This window comes from Gossypium hirsutum, chromosome A13, assembly GCF_007990345.1.
Source record: "Gossypium hirsutum isolate 1008001.06 chromosome A13, Gossypium_hirsutum_v2.1, whole genome shotgun sequence".
Lineage (NCBI taxonomy): Eukaryota > Viridiplantae > Streptophyta > Magnoliopsida > Malvales > Malvaceae > Gossypium > Gossypium hirsutum.
Window position 1 is genome coordinate 66,062,235 of NC_053436.1, and position 24,149 is coordinate 66,086,383.

Below are 24,149 nucleotides of genomic sequence, written 5' to 3' on the forward strand. Positions count from 1 at the left end.
ATAGTAAATGCATTACAACTATTTATCATGAATTTGTCATCAATTATTAGTTAGTGTCGAGTTGACTTGTGGCACCAATTCAACTAACAACATTATCGATACAATTAACAATATTATTTATACTAGAAATCCTATCACACGCGTATGTATGTGGAAACTATGGATTTTGAACACAGATAGTTTGGAACTAATTAATCATAATAACACATGAAACATGTAAGATATTAAAATAAAAAAAATGATTAAATTGTGAGTAAAACGAAATTTAAACACTTAAATTCATCATATTAACAATAATAAATGCACTACGATTATTTATCATAGTATTGTCATCAATTGTGAGTTAGTGTCGAGTTGACTTGTGACATCAACTCAATTAACAAAATTATTAATATATACAATTGATGGAGATCATAAATTGTGCTATTAAAATAAAAATGTATAGAACTTATGAAGATGAAGTTTTGGTTGAGTGGTAAATTTAAGTTTTTACCAATCCAATTGGTGCACATTACTAATATATGCAACTGAGGGAGATAATAAATTATGCATATTAAAATAAAGAAAATGTATAAATTATATTAAAATGAAGCTTTGGTTGACTGGTAAATTTAAGGTTTTACTAATTCAACTGGTGTAGGTTTAAATCCCATCATATGCATATTTTTATTGGCTTTTGTTAAAATGAAAAGACTAAAATACCCTCAAAGCGTTTGTGTAATTTTTCTAATTGAGTTAGTGCCCGGTTGACTCATGATACAAACCCGGTCAGGAGCTTAAATAATAGTATAAATGAGTTGCTATCATTTGACTTGTGACACCAACTCAATCAGGAGCTTAAATAATAGTATAGATATTGAACTGACGGAAATAATAAATTGTGAATATTAAAATAAAAAAGTATAAAATATATCAAAATGAAATTTTAGTTGAGTGGTAAATTTAAAATTTTACCAATTTGATTGGTGTGGTTTCAAATCCCATCATATGCATATTTTATTGATTTTTGTTTGAAATAAAAAAGATTAAAATACTCTTAAATAAGGGTAAAATTCCTAAAAATATCGATTTTTTAGAAAATTTACCGAAGTAAGCAAAAAAAATAAAAATGTGTCCAGCTGAAAGCGTTTTCCTTCTCTCTTCATGGCCTAGGGTTATTTTATTGTTTTAGGCTTGTGGTTTAAATTTTTTTAAGGGCTTATGGTTAGGGTTTTGTAATGTTAAGTGTTTTATGGTTTATGGGTTAAGGGTTTAGGGATTAGGATTGTTTTATACTTTTTAAATTTTTTATATATTCTTTAGAAACTTTTTATAATTTTTTTGAGTTATAAAGTTTATAGTATTTCTAAAATTTTGAAATTATTTAGAGCCCAATTTGGTGTATTTTCCAAAAATAACAGGTACTAAATGGGTATTTACAACAATCGTATTTATACCAATTGTATATTCAAATTGTAAAATTTAGTTCAATTAAAAATCGAAACTCAGACTACTCGATTCAATTAACTCTTATTTTTTATTTTTGATCTTTGATCTTTTCAAATCGAACTGAGTTTTGATCACTCGTAGTTTACGGTAGGTTGAGGTCGATTAGAATTTTTCAGAAAATATTATCTCGAGAATCCCGAGATATTTGATGGGTGAGTGGGAAATTTGTAGGAGTTGGATTTGTTAGTGGGAAAATGCTCCATGTAGGGCACGTTTTCAGTGCAATGTAAAAAAGATGCACTAAAAGCGCATCCAATTGAATGCGTTTGCATGCCATGTCAACTGAAAATGTGTCTAGCTGAACTCACTTTCAGTACATTTTTCTGAAATTGCAATGAAAACGCATCTAGCTAGATGAGTTTTCAGTTAATATTTTTGACATATCATTAAACACGCGTTCTATGTGGAGCATTTTCCTTTTACCAAATTCAACACTTACAAACCTCCCACTCACCCGTGAGATATCCCTAGAAAATTTTCCGAATCAATTGCCACTCACCCCGACTCTATAAAAGGATGGCTTTCAGCATTGAGTGCTATAAGGCAACTTCAAGCAAACAAAATTGCAAGAAGAATCGCAAGAAGAGGAAGTTCACAAGGTGTTTCGTTAGGCATAATTGGGAGCAAACACGTAAATGCATCAAGTAAGGTTCGATTTTTTTTTGTTCATATATAATTACAACTCTATGGGAGATTTGTGGGAGATAACAGACCTACGACTGTGGGAGATTTGATGCACTTTGCTTTCCATATGCTTATACAATTGCATCATGTTCCTCCATACGTTTGGATCACATGAGCTTTGTGGATGAAGTGTACAAACTCCAACACATGTATAATGTGTAGAGATATGGATTCCCATCGGCCCCAGATGAAAGTATGTGGCCACCGATATCGAGCACTCCATTTAAGTTGTTACCCAATAATTACTTACGTCACAAATCAAAAAGTCGACCGACATCTAATCGGATATGTGACAACATGGATATTCAGGAGAAGACAAACCAATCGAGGTTATACGAGTTTTGTAGGAACCTAGGACATACAATGTTGTCATGCCCACACTGACGGGATACTATAAACTGGCTAAACAATTAAAATTTACATGAGAAGTACAAAAAAATCATTCATATCATTGAGTAAAATGTATGCCACAACATGGTGGTTGTCGGTTGCGAGCTAGATTTCTTCTTCGTGTAAGTTGTATACTGGCCTTCATCTTCATTGTCACCTTTACCCTTATTGTCTCGACCTCTCATCTTCTTTGCCTTCATCCATGGTTGATTGCGGAGTGCTCCTTTGTTGCCATCGTCTATCCTCCGTTCTATGAACAGGTGGCTGTGAAGATGGTCCACCTTGGTAGAACAATGATCCTAGAGTTGTTTACGACACCATCAACATAGGCGTATAACCATATTGTGTCCCATAAACTGATGACAGAATAATTGGACTTCTAGTCGATTCCCCAAACATAGGCAGCCTATACATCATCATCATCTGAAGCGTCAATGGCATCGACGTGTAATATGCTAGGATGGAGGTGGTGGTCTAAAAATAATACTTGGAGATGATGTAGAAACAAAAAAAATGTGGTACAATATGTGGTGTTTTTATAAAAATCACAAGGTTAGTGAAAGCATCAGAATAAGTTGAATAAATCAAGTCATACTGACTGAAGGGTGGTGCGACCATCGATGCCTATTCTTGCATTGGTGTAGATGATGGACCCGCCTTAGCAGTTGCCCCAAACCTTGTATTCCTAGACACCTATCGTGGCCTCCTCATATGATGTTGCCTACCCTTCACCTCTTCCGCTATTAGATATGGCTTGTTATGGTGTCTGAACCATGACATGCACTCCAAATTGTTGGCTAATTCCCGAGCGATGATGGGTTTGTGATTAGGTAAAAAGCCACACCTATGGTTCCAAATATTGATATATTCCATGTGGAATGTAACCCAATTGATAACTGATAAAAGTAACATATTTTAATCCCATTCTTAATGCATTTTTGGATGACTATTTATGCAAATTGGTGAATTTTATACTCCTAATCCTTTAAATTCATGTTTCTACACTTAGGAGAGCATTTGGAAGCTCAATAGCAAAAAACAAGCAAAAATTTGACATTTGGAGCAAATTTCAAGAGCCACAAGGGCTAGGCATTCCCACATGAGCGGGACACACGGCCGTGTGAGCCACACGAGTTGGACATATAACCATATGCCAGACCGTATCGATTTCACAATTCACATCCCAAACACAGGAAAAAAATGTAATTTTTAGGCTTTCTGGGCATTCTAAAGTTTATAAATACCAAATAGAAGAAAAGAAAAGGGAGCCATAGGAGAATATTGAAGAAAATGACTCGAAGAACACCATTGGAGCCAATTCTGAAGTAGATTTCCATCAAGATTGAAGACCTCTTTCTAATTTCTTTTGAAGTTTTTATGAGTTTCTTTATTTCATGTGGTTATTCAGTCTTTAAGATGTTTTTATTAACAATTATGAACTAATTCCCTAGATACCTAGGGAAGATGAACCATATGATAAATTTTATTATTTGATTTATGTTTTATGCGATAAATACTTTATTCTTATTCTCAATTTTGTGTGCTTATCTCTTGTTTTAATATTTCTACAATATTAATTCATGTTTTATGTGCTTAAGTCAGATGAGGAAAAGTCCTTATTTAAGAGTAGATCTAGTATAATTGAGTGGAGTTGCATGCAATCCTAGAAATAGGATGACATAAATCTACCAGATTAGAGTCAAATATAATAGAGGAATCTATAGATCGAGTTAATGTGACGATAGGGGTTTTAATTAGAAAGAAGTTTCAATTAATCACCCTAAAGTCAGTTACTCTTACTCTTGAAAGAGATATTAGCATAATTTAGGGATTTCTACGGATCAAGATACCAAGTGAATAAATCGTTTAATTCAGATTCATAATAATAAATGAAGTCTAGGTGGATTCTTTCTTAGGTATTGTTTCTCTTATTGTATATTATTCAATTATTTTCCTGATTTATTCTCTACTGAGTTCTTTAGTTAAATTAATTTAGTAATTTTAGTTTAAACCAATCCCTCCAATTTGTTGGCTAAATAATAGGAAAACGATAATTACTAGTACTTTTAGTACTCATTGATACAATATCTGTAGCTATACTATTTATCGATACATGCACTTGCCTTTGTCGTATTTTTAGTTAGTGTTGGGACACATCAAGTTTTTGGTGCCGTTTTCGAGGATTGAAATATTAGTAAAGCTTTATTTCTATTAATTTATCCATTATTTTATTTTATTTTATTTTTATATTTTTGTTTTAATTTAATTTTTATATTTTAATTTTTCTTTTGTTTGCTTTTGACAGGTTCTTTTGGTTTAAGACTAGAGGAAATCTGTCGGGACCATTGGTTTTTTATAGTGAAACTAAAAGTACTGCTCATAGAAATCGTAGAGAGGTTAGAGAAGTAAGGTAAAGTCAACAGAGTATAGAAGACGAACAAGATGACAATATTACTGAGGAGATGGGTGATAATCAAAATATTTAGCTACCTGCTTAGATCTTGTTCCTCATAATATGTACAATTATTGCAAGCCATTCTGATTAAAGCTAAATCAAGCATTATGAGACCTACTATTGTTGCAAAAAATTTTGAACTGAAGCCGAACACTATTCAGATGGTGCAACAGTATGTTCAGTTTAATGGTTTGCAAGATAAAGACCCCAGTACTCATTTGGCTAATTTTCTTGAGATTTACGACATTTTCAAGATTAATGGCGTCACTCATGACGCCCTTCACTTACAATTGTTCCCATTCTCGTATAGAAGCAAGGTAAAACAGTGGTTAAATTCTTTACCACGTGGTTCTATAACAACATGGGCACAAATGATTGAAAAATTTTTGTTAAAATATTTTCCACCAGCTAATATCTAAGTTGAGGAATGGCATCTCTCCTTTTGTTCAACTTGATATTAAGACCCTTTATGACAAATTGAAAAGATTTAAAGATTTATTGAAAAGGTGTCCTCACCATGGGCTACCTTTGTGGCTCCAAGTTCAAACTTTTTACAATGGTTTGAACCCCTCGACTAGACAAATGATTGATGCAGCAGCTAGCAGAACTTTAAATAACAAAACACTTTAAGTAGCTCAAGAATTCATTGAGGAGATGACACTGAATCATTATCAATGGCAAGTTACGAGGGTGAAACCTGTCAAGGAAGCCGGAGTTTTTAATCTTGATGCAGATTCTATGTTGGCTAATTAGGTTGAAGCTCTTGGTAAGAAAATTAATAGTTTGAATCTTTCTAAATAGGTAAATGTAGTGATGCAGTGTGATGCGAATGGAATGGGGATGCTTAATTCAGAATTTCCACCCTTTATGTCTAACATGGAGCATGAGAAAGTCGACTTTATGGGTAATACATATAATGCAGTATGGAGGAATCATCCACATTTCTCATGGGGTAGTCAAGGAAATCAAAGATCACAACCCCCTCTAAGCTTTCAACAACTTTATTAGCAAAAAAAGAAGTCGAACCTTGAAGAGATGCTGACAAAATTTATTTCAGTGTCAAAAATTCATTTTCAAAACACCAAGATAGCTTTGAAAAATCAGAAAGCATCAATTATGGGCTCAAAAATCAGATTGGGAAACTTGCTAAATTGGTTTCAGAAAGACAACAAGGTAGTTCACCTAGTAACAAAAAACCTAACCCAAATGAGAATGTAAAGACAATTACATTGAGGAATGGGAAACTGTTGGTTGAACTCGAAAAGAAACTGCAATAGGAAACTGATAAGATAAATGATAAGGGGGTAAAACCCAAATAAATTCAGACACCAGTGCTTAAAGAATATAAACCACCGATCTCATATCTAGCAAAGTTGAAGAAAGACCGCATGGATGAGTAATTTTGTAAATTCCTTGAACTTCTTAAACAAATTCATATTAACTTACCTTTTGTTGAAGCTATTTCACAGATGCCCATATATGCAAAATTTTTAAAGGAGTTATTAAAAAATAAAAGGAAGTTTGAAGAGCCATCCACTGTGGAACTCAATAAGGAGTGTTCAGCCATTTCCAAAATAAACTGTCAACTAAGCTGAAAGATCCAAGAAGTTTTACTATTGCTTGTTTTATTGGTAGTTTAAACATTGAGAAAGTATTAGCTAATTTGGGTGCTAACATTAATTTGATGCCCTATAAAATGTTCAAGCAAGTTGGTCTTGGGGAACCAAAACCTACTAGGATGAGTATTCAATTGGCTGATAGATCTGTTAAATATCCTTGAGGCATTATTGAAAATGTACTTGTGAAGGTAGATAAATTCATATTTCTTGTTGATTTTGTTGTGCTTGACATGGATGAGGACATTGAGGTGCCTTTAATTTTAAGTTGCCCATTTTTAACCACTCCTAAAGCTATTATTGATGTGGGTAATGGTAAAATTGTACTTAAGGTAGGTGATGAGGAGATCATTTTTCAAATTTATGATGTCATGCAATTCTCTAGAGAGCAAGATGATTCTTGTTATTTTATTGATTCTATTGATCATGCTATTAAAGATTTATTGCAGGAAATTATTCATAAGGACACGTTGGAATTGTGTCTTATTTAAAGAGAGGACATAGATAGCGATAATGTTGTGATAAGTGAGACAAAAATTAATTTAGATACTAATGAGTCTTCATTGAGACAAAAAAATTAAGAGGACATTGAGGTAAATAAGGAATTGAAATTGAAACTCTCTATTGAAGAACCTCCTAAATTGGAACTGAAGCAATTACCAAATCATTTGGAGTAAGTATTTCTTGTAAACAATTCTACATTACCAGTGATTATTACTTTAGATTTAAAGCCGAATGAGAAAGATGAGTTATTGCAAGTGCTGAAGGAACATAAAAGAGCTATAGCCTAGAAGATTTCTAAAATTAAAGGGATCAGTCCTTCTTTTTGCACCCATAAAATTTTAATGGAAAATGAGTACAAACCATGTGTGCAAACTCAAAGGAGGTTAAATCCCAACATGAAGGAAGTTGTTAAGGCTGAGGTAATTAAACTTCTAGATGCTAGAGTTATTTATCTTATTTCTGATAGTACTTAGGTGAGTCTTGTGCAGGTTGTTCCTAAGAAAGAAGGCATGACTGTTGTGGCCAATGAGAAGAACGAGTTGATTCCAACAAGAACAGACACGGGATGGAGAGTTTGTATTGACTATAGAAAGTTGAACAATGCCACAAAGAAAGATCATTTTCCTCTACCATTTATAAATCAAATGTTGGAGAGATTATCTGGTCACATGAATTATTGCTTCCTAGATGGACTTTCTAGCTACTTCCAAATCTCGATAGCTCTCGAGGATCAAGAAAAAATGACATTTACATGTCCATATGGTACGTTTTCTTATCAAAGAATGCATTTTGGATTATATAATGCTCCTGCTACTTTTCAGCGTTGCATGTTGGCCATCTTTGATGAACTTGTAGAAGACATTATGGAGATATTTATGGATGACTTCTCGGTATGCGGTAATTCTTTTCATCCTTTCCTTAAAAATTTAAAACGAGTTTTGATTAGATGTGAGGAAATGAACCTTATGCTTAATTGGGAAAAATATCACTTAATGGTTCAAGAAGGGATTGTGTTAGGCCATAAAATTTCTAGTAAAGAGATTGAGGTTGATAAAGTGAAAATTGAAACCATCAAAAAAAATACCTCCCCCTAATTTAGTTAAGGCTATTTGAAGTTTCTTAGGACATGTTGGGTTCTATAGAAGGTTTATTAAATATTTTTTGAAAATAGCTAAGCCTTTAACTAATTTGCTAGAAAAAGATGTGTCATTCGATTTTAGTCAGGAATGCTTAGAAGCATTCAATATTCTTAAGGAAAAATTAATTAATGCCCCGATTGTGGTTGCACCTGATTTGAATTTACCCTTTGAACTAATGTATGATGCGAGTGATTTTACAGTAGGTGCAGTTCTTGTATAGCGAAAAGACAAGCATTTTCAGCCGATCTATTATACTAGCAAGACTTTGATATATGCACAAGAAAATTATACTACTACAGAAAAATGATTACTAGTTGTAGTTTTTGCATATGATAAATTTAGACCATATTTAATATCGTCTAAAGTTGTTTACACTGACCATTCCACTCTTTGCTACCTTTTAACTAAATCATATGCAAAACCTCGACTTATACGGTGGATTTTATTATTGCAAGAATTTGATTTGGAAATCCAAGATAAGAAAAGAGCTGAAAATCTTGCAGCAGATCACCTTTCAAGACTCGAGAATCCCCATCTCAAGGAGCTTAATGCAAACAATATAAATGGCTCATTTCCTGAAGAATGACTCTTTGTTGTAACTGATTTTAAAGTCTATTGGTTTGCGGATATCGTGAATTATTTGGTTGCTAACATTCTACCAAAAGGGTTGACGCATCATCAAAATAAGCAATTCTTTGTCATGTGAAAAATTATTTTTGGGAGAATCCTTTTCTTTTTCGTGTATGTACAAATCAAGTAATTCAAAAGTGTGTTACAAAATCAAAAGCGAATAAAATTTTGTAACATTGCCACTCGAGACTAACAGAAGGACATTATAGTGGCATTAGGACAGTTCATAAAACACTTGAATCAAGTTTTAATTGGCCCACACTATTTAAGGATGCTAACAGTATATTTCTTCTTGTGATAGATGCCAAAGAACAAGTAATATTTCTAAACATGAAAAAATGCCTCAAACTTATATACTTTTGTGTGAAATTTTTTACATCTAGGGCATTGATTTCATGGGACCATTTCCTAGCTCTTAAGGTAATAAATACATACTAGTGTTGACACCATTTTTCGGATAAAAACGGGGTCGACTTGGGTTTTGAAAATGAAAACGGGAGTCGCCACCAATCTTTTATTAAGGTGTGATTGGATCACCTTGAAAAGTAGTTGCTTTTAATAAACGGGTGGATTTTATTAAAACAACAATTTTGGTCTGCGAAATTTAGAAAACGGGTTCGGGAGTCGGTTACGTACGGGGAAGGATTAGCACCCCGTAACGCCCAAAATTGGTACCTAGCCGATTACCTGATGTCTTAGTGTCGAACATTGAAAACTTTAAAGAAATTTAAAATACGATCCTTTTTTTTTTAAAAATTCGAATGGCATGAGTTTAAATTCAATAGGATATTTGACAATTTGGTTAAACGAGAAATCGAAACCCAGTACCTTAGGGCACGTTCCTCGAATTTCCAAACGTAAAACATTGCCTTATTTTTGAAAAGTTTTCAAAAGGATATTTAGCTATTTGGTCGAACGAGAAATCGAAACCCAGTACCTTAGGGCACGTTCCTCGAATTTCCAAACGCAAAATATTGCCTTATTTGGAAACATTTCCTTTTTTAAAATATGATATTCATGTGCATGGCGGAATAATAAACATGATTATGTAAATAAAAAAATGAACAAAACGAATAATAAATAAATCATACATTCCATAGCAAATAAATAAATAAATAAATAAATTGAAGCATAAAAAATAGACATATAAATACATAGTAAATGATCATACAAAACAATAAAGGAAAATAGATGAAAATTATAAAATATGAACATGTATATGTACATGTATATTTAAGGGAAATATGTATAGTATGTATATACATAAAATTATAAAAAATGAAAAAATATATATGAATTATAAGATATAAAAATATAAGTATTTACATGTATATGTATATAGATTATAAAATACAAAGATATGTAAAATATAAGTATGTACGTTAATTTATAAAAACAAGAAAATATATGCATATATGCATTATAAAATATATATATATATAAGTAAATATGTACACATATACGTATATACGTATATAACTATCATAAAATATAAAAAGTATGTATATAAATATATAAAAATATAAAAAATATATACTCCTATATATATAAAAGCAATAATAATAGATAATAATACGCTAAAATAATGAAGAAAATAATAAAAGTGTTAAAAGGGGACTAGATCGAAGTGAAAGCAACAACACGGGGCAAAATCGAAAATAATAAAAAAACAAAAGGGACTAAATCGAGAGAAAAGTAAAATTTAAGAGCCAAATTTAAAAAGAAAAGCAAATTAGGGCCCAAATGCAACACGAGTAAAAATGGAGAGACCAAAATGGGAAATATTCCCGCTCACCAAAACACTGCGCTTCAGGTTGGACCAAATTGTAAATCAGAATAGATTTCAGGGCGAATTTAAAAAACCAAAAAAAACAGATTGCAAGATTATTTAAAAACGGAAGGGCTAAAGATGCAATTAGCCCTTCCGTCGAAAACACGCGGATCCTCCAGGCGGGTCGGGTCGACGCGCGGGTCAAGCCATATCAAAACAGCGCCGTTTTGTATCAGCATTTAAGCCCAAATTTTCTGAAAAAAATCCATTCAGCCCTTCTATTTTAAAAAATAAAATTTCAAAACTCTCTCCTCTCTCATCTTCTTCCCCAGAATCCGGCCACCGGTCCGGCCCGGCCTCCGGCGTAGCACCGCCGCGTGCGGTGGCCGACGTCTCAAAATCAGATCTTTTTGATCCTAGTTCAAAGCTGAGTGCCTCTTAGGCACGGATCTGGGGCCGAATCTCGTGAAACAAAGGCCAAAGACCCGAAAAAGGGCGAAACCGCTCGCCTTCCTCCACGTCCGGCGCGGTGCAGGTAAATAAGGTAAAAAGCCTTCTCCTTTATTATTTTTCTTTATGTTTTCAAGTTAAAAATAAATAAATAAACTTGAAAGAAATAAAAACAGTAAGTAAGATAAAACTGAGCAAAAAAAAGTTCAACTTTTTTCTTTTTGTTCTTTTCTATAAATCGAGGCCGAACCCCCCTCCCTCCTTTTACATTGAAAATGAATGGCTCTTTATAGCCGATTATACAAAGTCCTATTGTTGTTTTGTTACTGTTTGCTGCGTTTCTGTTTCTGTTGCTGCTTCCGTCATGTTTGCAGGTGTTCAAGGAGGTGATGGGAGCAGGTGGAGGAGAGATGGCTATGGACGGCTGTGAACAGAGGGCAGGTGAGGCGGCCAGGAGCAGGTGCGGCTCAACAGGGGGCTAGGGTTTCTGCCCTAGGCTGACTGGGTTTGGGGCCAGTTGGGCTTATTGGGCCTGTAATGTCATTTGGGCTTGTAACGGGTAGTGGGCCACCGAGTAAATGGGCCTGCAACAACTAGTAATAGTTGATTATGTGTCAAAATGGATAAAAGCTCAAGCTTTGCCTACTAATGACGCTAGAGTGGTAATTCGATTTCTTTTGAAGCTCTTCCCTCAATTTGGAACACCTAGAGCGATAATTAGTGATACGGATACACATTTTTGTAACACTCAATTTGATAAGAACCTTAAGAAATATGGAGTACATCATAGAATAGCTACCTCTTATCACCCTTCAACTAGTGGTCAAGTTGAAGTTGCAAATCGCGAACTCAAACGCATCATAGAAAAAACTTTAGAGTCAAATAGAAAGGACTGGGCTTTAAAAGTAGATGATGTTTTATGGGCTTATAGGATTACGTATAAAACACCTATAGGAACATCTCGTTACAGACTTGTGTATGGGAAGAGTTGTAATTTGCCGCTTGAACTCGAACACAAAGCATTTTGGGCAATAAAATTTCCAAACTACAACCCTAAACTTGCAAGTGAGAAGAGATTGTTATAGCTAAATGAGTTTGATGAGTGGTGAGTTAATGCTTACGAGAACTCGAGATTGTACAAAGAAGCGACAAAGTGACGCCATGACGCTCGTTTGAAGCAGCCCAAGCATGGGGAATGTGTCCTTTTATACAATTCAAAGCTCAAATTGTTTCCCGGAAAGCTAAAACCAAGATGGCCAGGCCCATTCGTGGTACAAACTATTCTCTCGTATGGTGCAACAGAGGTAACACATCCTGCATATGGCACATTCAAGGTAAACGGACATCAACTCAAATTTTATAGTGGTAACGGTTTTAAAAATTAAGAGAGGAGTTTTGGCTCCATGATCCGAACTAACCATACACATACAAGGTAAAGTTGTGCATAGACTCTAAATAAGCACTTCTCGGGAGGTAATTATAGTGTTTAAATTTTGTTATTCTTTTAATTTTATTGTATGTTAATTTAAAATTAATTAAATTAAATTTAAAAAAAAGTTTTTAACCACACAGTGGGGACACACGGGTGTGCCCCAAGCTGTGTGCACGATAGGGTAAATCTATAATGAGTTACACGATTAGAAGACGTGGTCGTGTAGGTTACACGGCCTGGACACACGGGCATGTCCTAGGACTTAATTTTCTAAATTTCAATTATTACACGGCCTGGCGACACCTGTACACATAGAAGTTTCCAAGGCCGTGTGAATGTTAGAGTAAATTTTTCAAATTTAATTACAAGTCAGTGAGTTAGACGGGCCATAGACACGGTCATGTATGAGACACGGCCTCTCACACGGTCATGGAAAAAGAGAATGAAGATCACACATGGCTTGTCACATTGACATGTGTGACACACGGGCATGTCCGAGGCTGTGTAACCACTAGGCATAAATTTTAAATCATGCACAGGCTGAGGAAACACCACATGGGCGTGTGGCCCAACACAGGCCTTTACACAACTGTGTCCCCCTTTTTAACCCAAAAAACCTAATTTTTTCCACTTTGCCTTCTTTCTCCCAACCTCCAACAAACCTTAGCCACCATTTCCCCCATTTCCTTACCATTCTGACCACCATCACACATGTCTTTTTTTCTTATCCCTTCGTCATCCGTTTCATAAACCACAAACCCTTTCCCCTTCCCCCTTCTTTTCCCTTTTTCCGCAACCACCCCTATCGTCGTTTGTCCCTCATTGCGCCCCTACGTCTTGCACCATACCTACACATACCTCCCTCCCCTTCTCCATTCTACCTTGTCCCTTCATCAACCCGGTCTCCTTTTCCTTTCTCCCAGTCACTGGCCTTTCATCGTCGTCACCCGTCTCGCCGTTGTCGGAGCCCCATGCCTCGTCGACCGACCCTCATCAACCATTTGGCCCCTCCCCATTTATTATTTTATTTTATTTATTATTTATTATTTATTATTTTTATTATACTGTTATTACTAGTTTGTTATTATTATTATTATTATTAGGTTTCATATTATTATTGTGCTTAGTATAATTTTATTCTTACTTTATTGTTTATTCTTTTTATTTTCTTTGATGAGGTTTTTTTCCCTTTAATCCTTCCTATAGTTGTATTAGTACTCGTAGTTTCACAGTTTTATTTTCAAATTATTAGGATTTCTTTTTTTATTTTGTTTAGTTTTTGTTTTCCCCTTGTCATCTTAGGAATAGTTTCTTGCTCTATTAGTATTACATCTTGGTTTTCGTACTGTAATTATTTGTTGTCGATGCACTTTAAATTGTATGTCATTCTGTCTGCTTTTCTGCTTGATCAATTGGTGGTGCGTACTTTATTGTTTCTCTTATATTCGGTTGTTATCCTTTCTTTCAAGAACATAATGACAAACACGCGAGGTAAGATTAAGACCGTCGTTCCCACTTCGAAAAAGTGAAAGAATCCGAACGCGACCTCTTCCTATGGCCCTACCTCTGATACACGCCATTCATGTCTACGATTTTCATAGGGTCATCAAGAGGACCTTTATCAGCATCTCCGACAGTAACTATTAGGATTAGGCCATTATATTGATTGGGCAGCCTTGAGGCAGATTCATTTAGCTAATAGAGTCTGCACATTGATTGCTATAGATCCATGAAATTGTTTCTTCTCCATCATCGAGCCCACCTACTCGGAGCTTACCCTCGAGTTTTGTTCGACATTCATTCTACAGCACATGATATCGAGCCACAATGAGTCGCGCACTATTTCTTTCGAACTCAATGGTACAATGCGTTATCTGAGTATCCCAAACTTCGTAGTTACCCTAGGGCTCTATATTGAGGAGTTCATAAGTGCCGAGGGGTTCTTCACCTTATTTTGACACATCTATTATTCACCATCTCTATGCTGGACAGAGCTTACTACGAGTACGACGCCCTATGACCGAGTCGTTCGAAGACGATTTCACTTCCTCTGACCTTGCGCTATATCCATTCCATATTGGCCCACACATTGACTGGTCGGAGGGAGAGCACCTGGGTCATTGGTACATTCGACGCTTACTTCCTTTGAAGCATGGCGACAAGGCACACTTTCAATTTTGCTTACTTTATTGCCCTTGTTTGCCGCCATCAAACAGGGCATAGTAGGAAGGGTCCTATCTATTTAAGCCCTTACATGACTCGCCTCGTACGACATTTTGATCTCCTCGACACTCTAGAGCAATCCTCCTCTTTTCACTAGTTGGATGATGACTCCGTAAGGGTTATCGAGTATAAGTCATATGAGGATGATCGAGCGACTGCGTGGTGTGGGTCCTCCTTGATACAGATTATCTCATTTTGATCCTCTGGATAAGCATGAGGACTTAACTAATGATGTCCCTCTCCACCATGAGGATCCACCTCATCCTCCACCTCCGAGTCACCCTATTATTGCCTCTGCTGCTACCCTAGTAAACCTCTCCGAGTGGTTCACTCATTTCGAGCAGCACTATTTTAAGCGGTTCGATAGTATTGATGCAACGTTACAGCAAATATGTCAATATATCCACATTTCTTCTATGGTGTCGGCGCCTCACGATCTCTATGCCTCTCATGATGAAGATCACTAATCTTATTTATTTCTTTTCTTTTCAATTTTATTTTTATTTTATTTTAATTTTTATTTTGCTTCTTAGTTGTTTTATTTTTATTTTTAGACTTCTTTCTTTTATCTTCTTTTGAACTATGTTTTTATTTTTATGTTTGTTTCATTATTTGTGTTTATTTTCTTTTTAGTTTGCTCGGAACCATGCATTACATTTAGATTTTCCTACAATTTCGGTTTTCACTATTCTAGCGATTTTATCCATATTCAGGGCAGTTTTATTTTCTCCCTCTCTTATGATTTTTTGTTTATCCTGACATTATATCTATTTGTACATTAAGGACAATGTACATCCTAAGTCTAGAGAGGTTATTTATATAATTATTAGAAAATCTCTGAATTATGCGTTGTGTTTAAGTGCTTTTCTTGTACTTCTATTAAAGTTAATCGTTTTCGATTTGAAATTCTTATTGATGTTGTTTTGGATTAATTTGTCAACATTTTTGCATTGGTTATTTAAACTTTAAGACATGAGCGAGTCAAGCATGATAAGTTATTTTTCGGAAATAAAAATTTTTAAGTTGTTTCCCTGAATTGAGGTATTATCTTGAAGTTTTAAATTTGCAAGTTTGAAATCAAAACCACAATTTTTTGTGAGATTTTGAGCCTATAGAGCATACATTTTTCATCCTCACTTTATTATTGGTTATCAGTGTGTCAACTTGATTTGTTATTCTAGAACTTGCTTCGATTATGCATGTTTAGATCACACCATTGATTTGATATACTGAGATGATAAAGGCACTTAGGTTTTAACACACTTAACCTATAAAAAGCCTACCTATTGAATTAACCCTTAGTCAACCTCGTTGAGCCTAACCCTTAGTTAACCTCGTTGAGCCTAACACACCCATTCTTGATTAACCCATTAATGTTAACCCATAACTCATTTTTTCGTCGTGACTTTTTCTCATTTATTGACTCCTTTTTTATCGAGATTTGACTTGGTTAGTTTCTTAACTATGTTCCTTTGTTTGAATTACTGAATCTTTTATTGTTCTTAGTTAAAAAGTAGAAAAAAACTTAATTTTTTGTTGATTGAGCTTGAACAATTAATTTCTTATTTTGTCGATAAGCTCGTTTTTATTCTTGAATAATCTTAATTGATGCACTTTCTATTAATTCAGCATTTGATTATTTTTGCTAGTTTGATAATTTATCAACTCGATCTTGATTATAACCAACTTTTCTGGCCTTTTTCCACACCCTTAACCTAAGCCTCATTACCTCTTAAAAACCTTTTGATTGGTGTGTCATATCATTTTATAATGGCGGAGATTTGATTTTCAAGTAAGCTTATGGTAATGATATTTCTTTTTCGACTATTGAGTGCATACTTCTTGAACTTTCAACACTTTGAGTGCTTTGAATGAATCTTTAGTAAGGATGTCAATTCTTTTTTATTGTGAATTAAAGGTAATTACTTAAATAAAGGGAGACACCTATGTTTTCATGCTTTAAAATTTTCAGCTTGGATTGTTTGAATCTTTAGTGCCCTTTTAGTTGAATTGCCAATGCATGATTGTTTGCGAATTATTTTGAGACATTATTGATAAGAATTACAAGTTAAGAAAGATTAACTTTAATGTAAGTTTAGGATTTTGCTTGAGGACCAGCAAATGCTTAAATGTGGGGATACTTGATAAGTGATAAAAGTAACATATTTTAATCCCATTCTTAATGCGTTTTTGGATGATTATTTTTGCAAATTGGTGGATTTTATGCTCCTAACTTAAGAGATCATTTGGGAGCTAAAGGAGTGAAAATCGGACATTTGGAGCAAATTTCAAGAGCCACATGGGCTGGGCCTTTCCACACGGGCTGGACACATGGCCATGTTCCAGACCATGTCAATTTTGCAATTTACATCCCAAACACGCGGAAAAATGCAATTTTTAGGATTCTAAAGTCTAAAAATACCAAATAAAAGAAGAGAAAAGGGAGCCCATCAAAGAATATTGAAGAAAAAACTCGAAACACACCATTAGAGCCAAATCTGAAGCAGATTTCTATCAAGATTGAAGACCTCCTTCTTATTTTTTTGAAGTTTTTATGAGTTTCTTTATTTCATGTGGTTATTTAGTCTTTAAGATGTTTTTATTCACAATTATGGACTAATTCCCTGGATACCTAAGGAAAATGAACCATATGATGAATTCTATTATTTGATTTCTGTTTTACATGATAAATACTTGGTTCTTGTTCTCAGTTATGTGTGCTTATCTCTTGTTTTAATATTTCTACAATATTAATTCATATTTCATGTGCTTAAATCAGATGAGAAAAAGTCTCTATTTAAGAGTAGATCGAGCATAATTGATTGGAGTTGCATGCAATCCTAGAAATAGAACGACATAAATCTACCAGATTAGAGTCAAATCTAATAAGGGAATCTATAGATCAAGTTAATACGACGATAGGGGATTTAATGAGAAAGAAGTTTCAATTAGTCAACCTAGAGTCAGTTGCTTTTACTCTCGAAAGAGATATTAGTGTAATTTAGGGATTTGTACGATCAAGATACCAAGTGAATAAATCATTTAATTCAGATTCATAATAATAGATGAAGTCTAGGTTTCTTTGATGTGTATTGTTTCTCTTATTGTATATTATTCAATTATTTTCCTGATTTATTCTCTGTTGATTTCTTTAGTTAAATTAATTTAGTAATTTTAGTTTAGACCAATCCTTCCAATTTGTCGGCTAAATAATAGGCAAACGGTGATTACTAGTACTTTTAGTTCTCGTGGATACGATATCTTTACTCATTATAGTTATACTATTTATCAATAGGTGCACTTGCTTTTGTCGTACTTTTAGTTAGTCTCAAGACACATATATTCCGCATGGAATGTAACCCAATTTTCATCGATTCTTTCTCGCAAGTCGATATGGTGTAGATCTTTGATGTATATAGGTTGTTGACAAAATCGTTTGCCTAAACTCGAACTGTCACATAATTCTATCTGATTTGTGCATCTCTACCGTAGCGTATAGTACCAATGGCACATTCACCAAACATTCACCACGGATTCACTAAGAATTCAGACGAGATGCATGCTTGAATTCTCAAATCATAGTATGAAGTCCATTCAAAATATATTAAAATAATAATAAGTTTCATTATATATTTTCTGTTAATTTTTAAATAAACTACATTAATATTATATAATTAAAATTTTAAAAATACATACCTCTGCTTCCAATCATTGATCTAACAGAAAACGTATATTTTGAAGCTCCTTCAGTAGTTCCACATAACTCGGCCTAGGGTTCCACCTATTGAAATAATATGTTAACACAATATTTTAAATTTTAAATTATGGTAAATATATTATCTAATGAATTTTACCTTATTATGAGTGAAAATGTATAAGGGTAGTCCACTCAAGGACGTAAAAAAGGCAATCGCTACCATGCCCATTATTGCAGTAGTAGCATGCAACCACTAATTTTAATTTTCTATGGTTGCACCGCCCGGCACATCTCCTGGTACAAAGTTGCCAACACAGTTGACCCTCAACTACGTTCACCCGCTTCTCTAAAGTTCACGAGTTTTAGAAGTCACCTTATATGCACAAGATTTCATAATTTATAGAGTATTAAGAGACCCCCAATAATCATAAGGATGTACACCCGAGCATGTTGTTCTCTTTCAACTTCACTTGATTCCACATCGAGCCCACCAAAATTTTTTTAACCAATTCATATCTATTTAAGCTCCATAAATCGTGTCCGGAACCTTCCCTAAAAGTTGCTTGGATACATCTCTCCAATTGACTGCGTCAACTGACTCAGTCACTATCGGCCTATCCACCGGTAACTCGAGCTATAACAGTACGTCCTCGAATGTGATAGTACATTCACTGCATTGAAGATGTAATCTGTGCGTCTCGAGTCTCCATGTTTCCACCAACACGCTTACAAGTGTGTGGTCCAATTTACACCCCCTACCCATACGGGCCATGTGCAAAAATCTCACATCCCTCAAGTATGGTTCGATCAAAGACAATGGATGAACGAGTATATTATGAATATACGTCTCCAAAATCCGATCTTCCGACTACATATAAAAAAACATACAATATACTAAATTTTAGTATAATAGCAAAATATTTAAATTAAATTAGATTAAATATAATAAAAAAATTATCATTTGCAATTGATCAACCAAAATGTGCTTGCCATTCAAACGAATTAGAGATTTTGCCATTATAATTTCAATAAATATGAAAAAAATTGTAATACAAAATTAATTTTTAGAAAACTTAACAAAATCTTAATAAATAAATAAAAGAGAGAGTTGAGAGAGGAATAAAAGTTGAGTGAGAATCAATAGGAAATTGAGAGAAATTTAAAAGAGATTTGAGAGAAATTTGTGAATATGAGAGAGTTGAGTTGAGATTGAATTGAAAAAAAATAAGAATTAGGGGGTTTATATGGGGAGAAAAAATAGACATTGGGGGGTTAAACGCTTTGAAATAGCCGTTGAGGTGGGGGAGCCGTTGGGTTTTTTACCGTTGGGGTGGGGTAGCTGTTATGGAAGATGCTCCAATCCGCTACCTAATTTAATAAATTTTGAAAAATTTGACCTAATTCAGTAATTTTAAAAAAAATCAACATTTTTTAATATTTTTACTCTTAAATAATATAATTATTTTAATTACATAAAAATATTTTTATAATTTTTTATTAATTGAGTTGACTAAAGTGAGGAGAACTCATAATAATTAATATAGCGCCTATATATATAGTTGAAGCTATATAATTGTTGGGGTGGGGGAGCCGTTGGGTTTTTTATTGTTGGAGTGGGGTAGCCGTTATAGAAAACTCATCAATCCGCTGAAAACGCTTCTAACGGTAAGTGTTTTACTGTTAATCCGCCACCTAATCCGGTAAATTTTGAAAAAAATTGATCTAATTTAGTAAATTTTAAAAAAAAAATTGGATATTCTTACTCTTAAATAATATAATTATTTTTATAATTTTTTATTAACTGGGTTGATCACAGTGAGGAGAACTCATGAAAAGAGTTAAATAATTAATATAGCGTGTATATATACAGTTGAAGCTATATAGCAAAAAAAAAGCAGTGAAAAGAGAAGCAAAGTGAAAACAGGCATGGGAAGATCTCCTTGCTGTGATAAAGTTGGCATCAAGAAAGGTCCATGGACCCCTGAGGAAGACATCCTTCTTGTTTCTTACGTCCAAGAACACGGACCTGGGAATTGGAGACTAGTGCCCACTAACACTGGTATTACCATTTTATTTCATCTTATGTGTTGAAGAATATTAAACTTTGTCAGCTCAATGAACAATGGGAGTTTCATACTTTTGGATGTTTAAATTTTAAAAGGGTTGCAGAGATGCAGCAAAAGTTGCAGGCTTCGATGGACAAACTATCTGAGACCAGGAATCAAGAGAGGGAACTTTACACCTCATGAAGAAGGGATGATTATTCATTTGCAAGCTTTATTGGGTAACAAGTAATCTTCAACCATCTTCTTCGTTTTCTTTTAGAAAAAAAAACTTTCAATTCATTGTGTTAATCTCAGACTCAGATTATCTAATTCTGCAATTTTATTTTATTCTTCCACTTAGATGGGCAGCCATTGCTTCATATTTACCACAAAGAACAGATAATGATGTAAAGAACTACTGGAACACCCACTTGAAGAAGAAGCTAAAGAAGTTTCAGCCAGCTATGGAACTCCCCCAGATGGCTCAGGCTTGCTTGAATAAAACCCTAGCTACTGGTTCAAGTTCAACCATTGCTACATATGCTTCAAGCACTGAGAATATTTCTCGTCTTCTTCAAGGTTGGATGAGAGCATCACCAAATATTTGCAGTAATCAGAGTGCCATAATTCTCCAAACCCAGTCGAAAGATGAAAGCGGAGGTGGTGATTTGATGTCGAACGAACATTTTGAGTCCATTTTATGGTTTGAGAACATGAATAATGTTGCATGGGAGAAATCCGCTTGTGGTTCTACTACTTCAAAGGGTGGTTTTCAAGATTCTGGGAATGATGATCAGTTCAGTGTTGAAATTACCCAAGAAATGAAGCAAAAAACTGGGAATAATAGCAAATTTTATCCTTCATTTTCATCTCTTGAGAAATGGCTTTTGGATGACAGTTGTGCAGGTCAAGTTGAAGAGATGAATCAGTCGATGGAACTTTCCCCAATTTTCTAAGATTTTAATTCTTTATTTTTATTACTATGGTAGATTTGGTTTTCACTCTATGCCATATGGTTGTTTACATAGCAAATACTATCACCATTAATTATGATATATCAAATCACAAAATAATAATCATCGTAAAATAAGTTTTTATCATCTCCTGAATGTAAACATATCAAATATTGTTATGATCAATTACGATAGGCTCAAAATTATAAAGACACATCAAATATTATTGCCATCAATTATAATAAATATTAACAATAAAAAAGCTCACAGCTATGAAATATTGATTGTAATAAACGGAGGATGAATTGATTCATATTTATATTTCAAAACCGTTAAAAAAAATGGTTTGTAAGTTTCATTCACTTTATCAAGTTATTATAACAATATAAAAAATCATTGCATTTAAGTAGATTGTAGGACACAACTTTGCAATACCTGCTAATCTAAGCGGTACCAAGGTTTACTATGGATACTCTATATGCTACCATACCAAGCAATAAATTATGAGCGACTGTAATGCCATATCGGGATCGTATAAGCAAATTCTATTATTGATATTAATACTATAAAAATTTAGGTTGAGCATAATAATTTTGCAATAAATAAATTAGATGGCCTTATGGTCTTCAATAATTGAAATTTAAACTACAAAACTGGAAAAGAGACTATAGGCATATTAAATCCCTACTTTTGCTGCAAATTAAGTGTGTTCTATTATATATAAAAGCAGGAACTGAGTTAAAAAGTTTAATTCAATTTTCTTTAACACCAACACTCCATCATGTTTCGTACATTAGGGGTGCAGAATAAGTTAATTTCTTGAAGAAAACACTATGTGACTAATTATAGACAAGAATAAAAAGAATAAGCCAACTGATTAATTGGATGGGTGAAGTTGATTTTAGGTTAAGTTAATTCAAGTTTTTAATTTTTTGAGTTATTTCGAGTTGGGTTTCGAATTAAGTTCATTTTGAGTTTAATCATTTTAAGTTTTTCAAGTTAAATCATCCGGGTTATAGCCATTTTATCTTTAGTAATTTGTGTCTAATTTCATACATGAGTTATTTTGAATCAAGTCATTTTAGATTCAAGTTATTTGTATTTTTTGCTCTTACTTTTCCAATTTGATTAGAGGTTGATGATGTTCATTTTATTATTTTTAAAATTGAATTAAGTCAAAGTTAAATAAGTTATTTGAGTTAAATCTTTTATAAATTATTAATTATCAAACAAAATAATTATATTATATTATATTATATTATAATTTTAATTAATATAATATATATTATATAAAGAGTGGTTCTCATTCTAAATTGGCTCTCAAACTTCAAAACATTTTAATTACATCTTTAAACTATTAATATTATATTATTTAAGTTTTTCTATTATTAAAACCGTTAATTTAATCGTTATAATTTAAAATAAATAATTTAAAGAAATGTAAAACATTAGCACATAACTATTAAAAGTTCAAACTAAAAATGAAGTAAAAAGAAAAAAGAGTGAGCGATAAAGATTTTATAAAAGTTTTGAAAACCTCAAAATTAAGATTTTACAACATCCATTTTTATAATATTCATTTTTTTAAATTTTCATTTTAAGCTATGCCGCATAAGATCTAAAAATCTCATTTACCAATTAAATTAATTATTTTAGTAATGAAATAATCTTATTGATATAACCACATAGTTTGAGGATGTAATTAGAATATTTTAAAATTTTGAAACCAATTTAGAATAAAATCATAGTTGAGGAATGTATGGTAAAATTAACTCATTATTATAACTAGGTACATGCTTACATGTATAGTTTCATTTAACGACGGTGTGGATACTCTTTTTAATTGACACACAACATTACAACATATTACAAATTTATAGAAAGTTTTAAGTAAAATTAAATACTATTATTCTCTCTTTTTTTTTCTTTGAGAAAATTCTCTCTATTTTTCAATTTTGGTTTAAAAGTGAATTTTTAAAAAATTATTATTGTTCTTAAAAATTATTTTTTTAGATTAATAATTTATCTATTTATAAAATATTTTATTTTAAACTCAATTTAAAATAGTTATTCTATACTTATTGTTAAATATGATTCCTATTTTCAGTCAAATTTGAAAAATAATTTTTCAGTTAAACTCTGTTTACTTGTTTCAATCAAACACTGATTAGTTTAGATTATTTTATTATTATTTGATCTATGAACTTAGCCTATAAATAGGCTCTTTTACAACCTTAGAAAATACACCCATTAGAGATTAGAACTCATAACATATTTAGAGAATTTTGTGTTTACGTTTTGTGGGTTCTTTTTTTTCGGGGTTTAGTTTTTATCTCCATCTTTTGTACTCTTCATTCTTTGCCATTATAGTAAAATTATCTTTGCCCGTGGTTTTTTATCCTCTTTGGAGGGGTTTTTCACGTTAAATTTGTGTGATCAATTTCTCAATTTATTCTGCTATTTTCTTGTTCGTTGCTTAATCGGGTTGAAACCCTAACAAGTGGTATCAGAGCTAGTTCAATTTTCATAGATCAGCCCGTTCAGAGATGGCAACAACAAGGTTTGAAATTGAGAAGTTCGATGGTGAGACAAATTTCAATCTGTGGCAAGTTCGGATGATGGCAATTCTAGTTCAATCAAGCTTGAAAAAGGTTGTTATCGGGAAAAAGCCT

The 24,149-nt window shown here is 33.2% G+C and overlaps 1 protein-coding gene and 1 non-coding gene across 2 annotated transcripts; one reads left to right on the plus strand and one right to left on the minus strand.

Annotated features, from left to right (window-relative positions):
* Nucleotides 1–5,434: 5,434 nt before the first annotated feature.
* LOC121212966 (small nucleolar RNA R71) lies at nt 5,435–5,541 on the minus strand. Its single transcript, XR_005908336.1, has one exon. It is a non-coding gene; the product is annotated as a small nucleolar RNA R71 (small nucleolar RNA).
* A 14,794-nt stretch (nt 5,542–20,335) lies between these two features.
* LOC107894887 (transcription factor MYB60) lies at nt 20,336–21,632 on the plus strand. Its single transcript, XM_016820066.2, has 3 exons — nt 20,336–20,538; nt 20,641–20,770; nt 20,886–21,632. The coding sequence occupies exons 1-3, from the start codon at nt 20,406–20,408 to the stop codon at nt 21,478–21,480; spliced, it is 858 nt and encodes a 285-aa protein (XP_016675555.1). The 5' UTR covers nt 20,336–20,405; the 3' UTR covers nt 21,481–21,632.
* Nucleotides 21,633–24,149: the final 2,517 nt, after the last annotated feature.

What these genes read in the sequence shown, in the direction of transcription:
- LOC107894887 (XM_016820066.2), top strand. Translation starts at nt 20,406, where the DNA reads ATGGGAAGATCTCCTTGCTGTGATAAAGTTGGCATCAAGAAAGGTCCA. An exon ending in ACTAGTGCCCACTAACACTG is followed by an intron (nt 20,539 to 20,640) that starts GTATTACCATTT and finishes AAATTTTAAAAG; the next exon opens with GGTTGCAGAGATGCAGCAAA. An exon ending in CAAGCTTTATTGGGTAACAA is followed by an intron (nt 20,771 to 20,885) that starts GTAATCTTCAAC and finishes TCTTCCACTTAG; the next exon opens with ATGGGCAGCCATTGCTTCAT.